Source organism: Embiotoca jacksoni, unplaced genomic scaffold, assembly GCF_022577435.1.
Source record: "Embiotoca jacksoni isolate LCO1_2020_lvr unplaced genomic scaffold, fEmbJac1.0.p SCAF_1, whole genome shotgun sequence".
Lineage (NCBI taxonomy): Eukaryota > Metazoa > Chordata > Actinopteri > Embiotocidae > Embiotoca > Embiotoca jacksoni.
In genome coordinates, this window is record NW_027185229.1 from 24,130,582 (window position 1) to 24,140,169 (window position 9,588).

General features: G+C 41.0%; 1 protein-coding gene across 3 annotated transcripts; it reads right to left on the reverse strand.

Moving 5' to 3' along the window:
* Window positions 1–300: 300 nt before the first annotated feature.
* ilrun (inflammation and lipid regulator with UBA-like and NBR1-like domains) lies at window positions 301–9,588 on the reverse strand. Of its 3 annotated transcripts, none has more exons than XM_069149012.1 (6): window positions 9,288–9,588; window positions 7,021–7,175; window positions 6,736–6,933; window positions 6,298–6,602; window positions 4,215–4,315; window positions 301–3,239 (listed from the first exon to the last, which is right to left on the reverse strand). In XM_069149012.1, exons 1-5 carry the CDS (start codon window positions 9,443–9,445, stop codon window positions 4,226–4,228), a joined length of 906 nt encoding a protein of 301 aa, XP_069005113.1. In that variant the 5' UTR covers window positions 9,446–9,588; the 3' UTR covers window positions 301–3,239; window positions 4,215–4,225. The 3 variants fall into 3 exon arrangements, with proteins under 3 accessions (XP_069005113.1, XP_069005103.1, XP_069005122.1); XM_069149002.1 differs by lacking the exon at window positions 9,288–9,588 and adding an exon at window positions 9,055–9,268; XM_069149021.1 differs by lacking the exon at window positions 4,215–4,315 and having other exon boundaries at window positions 9,288–9,587.

Here is a 9,588-nt window from a genome sequence, read left to right on the forward strand (position 1 = left end):
TGTACCAGAGTGGAAAAGTGAGCAACCTACAGACTAAAGCTGCAGCTGTGATTTCCTGACGGCGTCTTGTGCGCCATAATGGCAACAGCATATACTTTCTTTGACTGTCGATGGAACAGTCAGCATGTTGCACCAGCAGGTCCAAACTGCTCGTTACGTTTCTTACCAATGGGCGGACGGCCCAAATTCAAATAGTGTCTGAGCCAAGTGTCATTTAAAGCAACAGAGGAATTATCAAAAGAATAACAAAAAGCAAAGCTGGTAATCGTCCCCATGGGGAAAAAAAAAGACAATTTCAAGTCATTGTTTCAGTGTTAATTTATTCATACAAATGCTTAATTACAGATACAGGAGAAAAAAAAGCTGTATTTTGACAATATCTCTTCAGATAAATGTGCTATTTTAGGACTATGTAAACTTTCATCTCATCCACTCACCATGCCACCCATCTCAAGTCCATACATAGTCACAAACTAAAACGAGAATGAATCCAGCAAATATCAGACCATCACCTCGCCATCTGTCTCTCCCGCACACGCACACGCACACACGCACACACGCACACCAGCAAGGCACACGCACACGCACACACTGGAAGAAGAAGAAAAACCTGACGTGACCAAAAAAAAGAAAAGAAATGCAGAACAGTGTATACTGTTTGGGAGGAGGACTGCAACACAGAATGCTGGTGACTTTTACAAACGGTACACATTATAATAAAGGCAACAAACTTGAAATATTATGAATAACATTCAAACGTTCATAATTACAACTCGGGAGAACGTTTGCTAAATTCAGATATCAATACCTCCTTGGAAAAAAACTGTAATACTATCATGAAGTTCTCACAACAACGTTTCCCTATTTCATTTTTAAGCCAAAAATACATGAAAGTCACTGTTGGACATGATAAATAAAAGTTCCGGTGTAACAGCAGATAAACTCATTCACGTCATCAAAACACACAAGTATTAATCTTTATTTATAACAGCAGATGTTAGTTCAACTATGAAACTGGTGCTTAAAAATGAAATCTTCATAATCAGTACTTTGGAAAATTAAAAAAAAAAAAAACTAAAAAAAAAAAAAAGAGGCCATAACGAACAAACAAGTCAAATACATTTTCTGTGAAATGCTGGCGTCACAATCCACAATTAGTCAAAAATCTCCTCTTTTCCCCATCAGAGGTGGCGGACAGCATTGTGCAAATATAGCAGTGACAGTACACCAGTTCTAATAACGCTAATGCAGTTACATTTCTATGTTTAAATCATCTACCAGACTCAAACTATAACTCAGCATGATGTCAAGTAAATTCAAAGTTGGTCATCTGATTATTAGCACCACCTGATGGCTGTACATGGGACTTTTAGTATTTGCATTACACAGGGAGACAACAAATAAATAAAACAACAGTAATTATTGAAGGTTATTCAATTAAGTTTATCCAAACGGTGCAGAATAACTCAAAATCACTTCTGAGGTACGCACCTATTAAAGCTCTCTCGATAGATGTCTATGTGTGAAGTCCTCCTTTTCCCAAATAGTATACACCATTGTATGTCAGTTAAATCCAAAGAGAAATCTTTAACATACATGGACACACGGCAGGCACCCGCACACTCACACACATACATGTATATATATATATTTAGTACACTTACTGTAGACATGGACTCAGAAACTACAGTCACTCACCAGGCAAAATAGATTTAGATGGCTTTTTCAACCCTTCCTCACACCTCACTTGTTCAAACTCATTCATATCCTTTTGCACTTCAGCATCTATTTAAAGCAAAAACTCACCCTAAAAAAACCCACACACACGCTGTCCCATGCAGTCTGAATCGGGCACCTGCAGACTGTGTGGCTCGATGACCGAACAGATTAGTGTCTCGCCTCTCTGAATTTTGTCTTTGGGAGAAAAAGGGGTTCCTACACAAGCATCACCAATATTTTCTATGTAAAAGGTGAAGAAAAAAATCTCCCATCGTCTTTGAATATCTTGGGAGTTGAATGCGCTGTACGACTAGCCTCTGACAAGACCTGTTCAGATCATGTAGTTTTGTAACCAACTCGTAAACGTTGTGACTTCAGTTTTTAGGTTATCGTCTCAACTTTTTCTAAAATTATCTAATCAAAGTTAAATCCTAAAGGCTTCATTCTTTAAATATTTGTGAAAGTATTATAAAAAAAAATCAAATAAAAAAAATAAAAAACCGGTGGTCAAAGAACTCTGAAACTGCTCAGTTTGAGTCTGAGAGTTTGAACATTGGTTACTCAATAACCTTTCATGGTGGCAATGTCAAAAGAATCGGCCAAAAAAAAAACAACAACTATTTTTCATTAACAAAAATACTTGAAACATGACAGAACACACAATCTCACATTAGGCTCGAGATCGAGTTCCCAGTTTTTTCTAACTGAAATTCAGAATAAAGAACTAAGGCTGAGCGAAGAGACTGAATGAAGAAAATCAAACCTGTCGGAAGTTATAAAACTTAAGTTAACCCAACTTCAGACATATTCAGAAATCGAAAGGTGATCGGAGACAAAGTTGTACTGCGGTGCTGAATTTGAAAATTGATGTGGTCAAATGATTCATTTTTAGTCGTCAAGATGAGGTGAACGCTTTCAAGATTTAACTTGCGACTCTTCACCATAACCGACCGAACACCCCGACGTAAACGCATCGTAGGGCCGAAGATTTCTTCAAGTACTTTTGCAACGGTCTTTAATGACTGGCAAAGGCAAAGACCACTATCGATTTTTGATATTTTATTTAAAAAAAATATTCCCGGACCTGGGTAGGAACCCCATAGAGAGAAAGTATTCAGTTGCCAAAAGTATATGCAGATTGTTTAGGGTGTTTTTTTTCCCCCTTTAAATAGGCGTGTTTTACAGTGGAAATAAAAAATAGTCGTGTGTATCTATTTTTAAGGATTTATAGCACTCTTAAATGAAGCATTCACACATGCGAATCCAGGTGTTGATGTCAGGTGGGATGTTTCACTGTAGCGGATTGTAATCCATCACCTCGCTGTTGCTTGTGTTTCTGTGGAAAGGGCCAACGGTTTCCGGGGGGGAGGGTTGTCATGAGTCAATATAAAACAACTGTTCCTCCCCCCCCCTCCGATTCATTTGCATTTAAGGACTCCCAGGGTGTTAAGCTCATCATCCACCATGGGGAGGTCTTTGTCGTTCTAGCTCTGTCCAAAGGGATAGGGTCCATGAATACCCTGGAAAAATGAGGGAAAGGATATCAGCGTATATCAAAGGGGTTTTTATTACAACACGGCAGGATGCAAACTTCAGGCTGCGGTATTTCTGTTCTTACCTTCAGTTTCAGGGCAGTAACGAAACCTGCAGCGCTCGTAGGAAGCCACTCAGTCAATGTCTTTTGAAATGCTAACTCGGTTAAATGCCCCGACTGCTTAACAAAGCTAAATGGTTCTGAACAGTCCAGTCTAACCAGGAGAGCTTGTAAAGTCAAACTGTGGATACTATGATGGGTATGAAGTGATACTACTGTAGAACAGGACAATGATGTGGCTCCAACTGAGACATTCAATTAAGCAAGTGAGTCACCACACTGAGACATCAGAAGAACTTAGTTTAAAAGAAGTTCTAACAATAAACTTTTATGCAGGTGAATCAATAAGAAATGATAACTACCCACTAGGAAACAAAACCCATGAATTAACAAAAAAAAAAAGAAAGAAGAGGAAATACCTACTGAACACTTCTACTAGAAAAAAAAAGTGATTTTTGCACTTGCCTGCACTTTGAACAACCGCGCCTTTAAAATGGATATTGCTTATTTTAACTCTATTCGTGTTTAATTTGATCCGTTCTTATGCATCTCATTTCTTTTCTATATTTTTAACATTCCTTTATATGTATTTTTATGTCAAACACTGCATGCACTTTTTTTTTGCTGTAAAGCACTTTGCATTTCTTGTATGAAAGGTGCTATACAAATAAAGTTTATTATTATTTATCATTATTAATTTGATTTATTATTATTAACAAGAGTGGGAGCTTTCCAGTTATAAAAGATACATTGCTCTTATCTAAAAAAAACAAAATAGTGGAAGAGCATCTGTACCGCAGCGCCCCGCTGCCTGAAATACCCCCCGGAAAAAACAAAAATAACCTTATCAAATATTTCAGAAAGCATTGGCAAGTAGCAACAACACAGTTATAAAACTCACTTATCCTTCCTTCATGTGAGCTTTTCCAATGTCTTTTCGTCCCTATCAAAAGCTCTGGATGCGTCTAGTTTCTTCTGCTCAACATCCTCCTCATGCTGATACTGTGAACAAACAGTCGGTGCAAGTTACCAGGTGTCAAACAAAGAAAGAAAAAGACGCTGCCGAACACGCAGCGTGCCGACAACGCGAGCGCAGCGCAGCGCAGCGCGTTGACCGGCTGAACGACGACAGCGGCCTTCTAACGTCGCGAGCCTCCGGGAAACATTTTGTGTGGCGCGTTGCTGCGGCACGAGCAACCGCCGCAGTTCACAAACAACGGTAAACATTTCAGAAGGGGGACATCGCGACGACGTGTTGTCAATGTGACGTTTTTCACAGCTGAAACTCGCTCACCTCGACTTCTGTGTTCAGATCTGGATGTCCGTCTCTTGAGCTGCTCAGATAAGTTTGAAGTGTTTCCTCCTTTCGTTTCAAATGCTCTGACACCGATCTTCTAAAACGTGTCCCTGATCCTTAAGACTCAAAAACGCTGAATGTTTCCATCCATGAATGTGCTTTTTTTTCCCTTCCCTTTCTACAAATCGCAGCAGATCTGTTGCCGCGTCGCCTTCGGTCACCGTAGAAAACTACCGTCATGTTTTCAGAATTTTGGTTTCGACTTTTCAGTTCTCGCAAAACCAGCTGGTGACACGATGTCCTAAACTGTACAGTCCGACTGAAATTCATTCTTTCATATCAGTTCTTCATTTCTGTTTTCTTCCTTCATTTACATCTAAATTCAAGAAACAAACTTCAACTTTCCTTGACCTATATTTTTGACAGGGACAAGGTATGTTTGTAAATAAGCAGGTTGTTTTTTTTTAATCAAAGACGCCATCTAAAGAAATTCCAGTTTTTAATCCTATTAACGTGTCCATGTGGTGGTTTTTTTTAAATGCTAGAACACATATAAGAAGTCAACACGACGGATGAGGATTTCCATCTTAGAACTGCAGAGACGGCCTCAAAAATACTGATTCATACTGACAGGGTTTCATATGTCACGTGTCTAAAATGAATCAACCCCAATCAACTTCATCCATATCGTGAAGCTGCCGGCTGGAGTGGCAGAGGGGGTGGGTGGAGGTAAAAGTGGGGAGTATTTGCATATTCAAAGATCTGCATGGACTGAATGAAGACAAAAGGTGCCCAGTTACATTAAGGCATCAGAGGATTTCAATGTGTGTGGAAAGCTGTAGCTCCCGAAGGATAAACCATTTCACATTTGGACCAAAATTTCCAGTTGTAGATAAGAAATATCAAAATCAAATGGCTAGACTGCCATTAAACATAATACAGACAATTATGTTCTGTAGAGATTGAAACCCGTGTCCACATGTCTCATTTTATGAAGTTTTAAATTTAAATTTACTGTACAAAAACAGAATAACGCTCTTGATTGAAATGATTCCAGAGAGTTTCCTAATTTTACAGGTGTTAACTCTCAAACTTCACAAAAATTAAGAAGCACTACCTTTAAAGCTTTATGAAGAGAGAAAAATGAGTAGACATGGACATTTGGCACACTAGAATGACCACCGGGGCTACTTTTACTTTTTTATTTTAATGTCCCATTTTAAAAATGAAAAGGTTTCAGTGTCAGAGTGCAACACTGTTTGTGGTTCGAGTTGTGTTTGTAAAGGGATTGTAAACCAATCTTTAACTTTGATGATACAGAATGTTCTGCGTACGCTTCGCATACATGTAGCTTTAACGATTAATAAACTCACGCCTTCCCTACTGAACTGCGCGCAAGTTTTGACCGGTACAACTTCAAACAAATGCTCCTCAAACCTCAAATCAATTATTTAACCTGATGGGGGGGGGGGGGGGGGGTCAACCCTTAAACAGCCTTTTGATATACCACATATAAAAAAAGAAGGGTGAATGTCCCACTGTTGGTCCGAGTTTCATGAAAACGTGATCGCAAAACATGTAAAGGAGAAAAAGGCTACTTATGAGTGCAGTGAGTGTAGTGACGTAGGTATGAAGTTGAGAGTAGATTTATGACGTTTAAAAACCTCTTGCGTATATGTGTACGTACCTGGCCATAAGTCACCACGGAAAGATTGGTTTGGAGACCGTTTGACGCCCTATTTACAGCATTATGAGACAGTCCGTTCTGATCTTGCTGGATTGGCTCTTGCGTGTGTTCCCAGGCTCCACCAGGATCTTTGAAGCTGTTGTCAGTGGCATCGTGCTTGTTCTTCTGTGGTGAGGCAAAGGGGTTGAAGTCTCTCTGCACATTGCGCTGCGGTTGGGTGTTGAACTCTGTCTCAAAGGATGACAGCTGCTGGGTGACGCCGAGGAGACCTCCGACTTCGACACTAAGAATCACCCAGATTACATCTGTGGAGAAAACAAACGGGCACGAGAAAAATTCACAAGAATTCAACAGATCAACATATACTGAAAATTACAGTTAAGTCTTGGCAGAATAAATTGACTTAATATATCTATATCAATAAAAAGCTTTTCCTACCTCCGTAGAATAATCCTGTGGCTGTACACATCCTCCACTGGCCCTGGTACATGCCAGGAGCTGTGGGACTTCGCATCTGCACGCTCACGTCTGTTATTTCCTGGGGATCGAGAGACTTCACCATAACCGTGTTTACATGCCCAAACTGATCCCCACCAATGTACTTGAGGCAAACTCCAGGTGGCCACAACTCCGCACCTGCAACACACAAACATGAAGTCAGTCTTACCATGCCTGTTACATTCAGCGTTAGAAAGGCTATTTATATAGGGGGGTGACATATACCTGTGTTTTGTATCCTCCAGGTCTTTGTGAACGGTGTATCTGGAGGGACAGACTCTCCTTCCCCAATTGTCACGTCTTCAACAAAGGACATGGATGGTGTGTTGACATTGGGACTTTCAAAGTCATAATATGCGCCAATAGCAGCCTGCAGGTTCCTGTGCCGACACAAAACCAACAGCATGGTGTTATCGAGGGACGAGATGACCGCGGCCATCCTGTCTATGAAGTTTTAAATGTTAACGCTACAATATACCATAACATCAAGAGCCCGACTTAACGGTTGGCCGTTTATCGGCCGACTGACATCGATCACACATGTATTGGTATTGGCATACATCTCCTCTAATATGAAAACTTTTTTTTTTTTTTTTACCATACATCCTGCAGAAAAATAGATATTTGGGGTAATTTATAAACTGTTCCACGGGTGTTTTTTTTCCCCCCACTTATAGTCATTTATAATGAAGTTCAATGTTTGAAATACACTGATATAATTTTTCCTTTTTTTAGGCTTCCTGCTAAATTATAAAATATTCCACCTCCATTACATATCTTTGTCACAAGTGTTTGATAACCAGATTTTGGTTGATATTTCAATATCGGACTATTAATTTTATTTCCGTATAGCAGCATCAGCCCAGAAAAAACAGTATCAATCAGGTATTAAAATAGTCAGCTCGGGCTCTGCCAAATTGTTATCTGCATTTTTGAACAAGCTTATAAAGCTTGAATTCCTCGGGGGGGGGGGGGGGGGGGGGGGGGGAACAAGAGCAAATATGGTAAATGGTAAATGGTCTGTACTTGTATAGCGCTTTATCACCTTTCGGTCTCAAAGTGCTTTAACATGGTTTTCCCATTCACCCATTCACACGCAAATGAGACGGATCACCATGTGTGCTGCCATCAGGAGCACATTCACTGATGGTAGACCACCTTTAGGGTTCATTGTCTTGCTGGAGGACACTTATGCATGTGGGGGGAGGAGCTGGCGATTGAATCACCAACCATCTGACAACCTCCCGATGCCGTTTTGCAGCAAATGCCAGATATTTTAAGGGGTATCAACACAGGTTAAAATTGTACTTCCATAAAAGGTGGTGGACTGATCGTTTTATAATTACGCGTTAATGCGCGATTGGAGTAGTTGTGTGTAAAATGTCATACGTTCTCAATCTCTGCTCGTCCAGGTAATTGATGAAGTGAATTTTCATTGAAAGTATTCAGAGTTTTAACATCCACATTTGTGCAATCCCACCTCTCCAGTTTGTTATGAAGACTTTGTTACGATACATGTATAGTCTTCAAATTGAGAAAATCCCGTTGACATCGCTGGCATTAAATTAAATGTGCTTAAATTAGCCTTATACACCTTATATACATTTGTTTTCATAAACAGGGCAGCTCCTGATTTAACCAAGTGAAAGAAAACAAATGAATCAGGATCCAGGTGGATTACAAACTCTGCTCATTTTAATGAGCTGTAAACTCAGGACTGTCCTAAATATTTCTTAAAACTGTATTCTGTGGCTAAATCACAACAACTGTCACGTGATGTCATCTTTCCACTAGATTACACGCTCAAAACAAGAGATCGTGTGATTTCTCGTTTCTTTTGGGCGGATTTTTTTTTTTAAATTAATTTTAACTAGATTTAATGAGATCAAGGCCCGTCGACTGTTGATCAACGATATAAAATAAATAAATAAAAATAAAAAAATTAAAAAAGCGCAAATGCGTTTCTGATCCAGACCACTTGTTGTCGGCCATTGATAGATCACGACCGGTTACGTCATCAGACTAAACGTGAAAAGCGACTGGCTCCGTGTCGAGTTGTGGCTTCCCGAAGAGAGCATGGGTTTTAACTGGCTTCGTGCGCCGTTATGTAACAACGACAGATAATCGACACCGAGGGTTCCCGGTTCCCGGTTCTCCTCCTCTCCTCCTCCCCCCCCATCCCTCCTCCTCCCCCCCTTCTGTGCTTAAAATTAGCCTGATAGCTCGTTAGCTTTTAGGCAACCTTATTGGTAACTTTACCGTTTCACTTCCGTTCGCCATTTAGCCGACCGTTGGGAGTTAACTGCCGTTTCCCCCCCCCCATGTGGGAAGGATGAAAATGACGACCTCGGCTTTTTTTTTTTTTTTTTTTTTGGGGGGGGGGGATGAACGTCACTAACGTAGCACCGTGTATGTGTGTGTGTGTGTCTGCCTCGGTTAGCGTCGTGTTTCCGTCCCCGGACCAACAGGCCCTCCCACATCCCCGCGCTCACCAGTTGGTCATGTCCAGGAAGAAGGCGCAGCCGGCCGGGTTGAGCTGAAAGCCCAGCAGCCTCTGAAACTCCGAAATGAGGACGTCCTTGTCCGTAGTGCCCATGCAGCTGAACTTCTGCATGAGCTCCGCGTCCACGTCCATGTCCGTGCCCTCCATGGGTGGCGGGTGTCCCGTTGCGGAGACGGGGTGGTACGGGGAAGGGGGGAGGAGGGGGAGGTTTTTACTCTCAGTTGGTTCCGAGGCCTTGTCCAGCCATAACAACCAAGCTCAACAACAACAACCGCCAGTGCGCATGGCAC

What these genes read in the sequence shown, in the direction of transcription:
- ilrun (XM_069149012.1), bottom strand. Translation starts at nt 9,445, where the DNA reads ATGGAGGGCACGGACATGGACGTGGACGCGGAGCTCATGCAGAAGTTC. An exon ending in CTGGAGGATACAAAACACAG is followed by an intron (nt 6,934 to 7,020) that starts GTATATGTCACC and finishes TGTGTGTTGCAG; the next exon opens with GTGCGGAGTTGTGGCCACCT. An exon ending in CCGTGGTGACTTATGGCCAG is followed by an intron (nt 4,316 to 6,297) that starts GTACGTACACAT and finishes GTTTGTTCACAG; the next exon opens with TATCAGCATGAGGAGGATGT.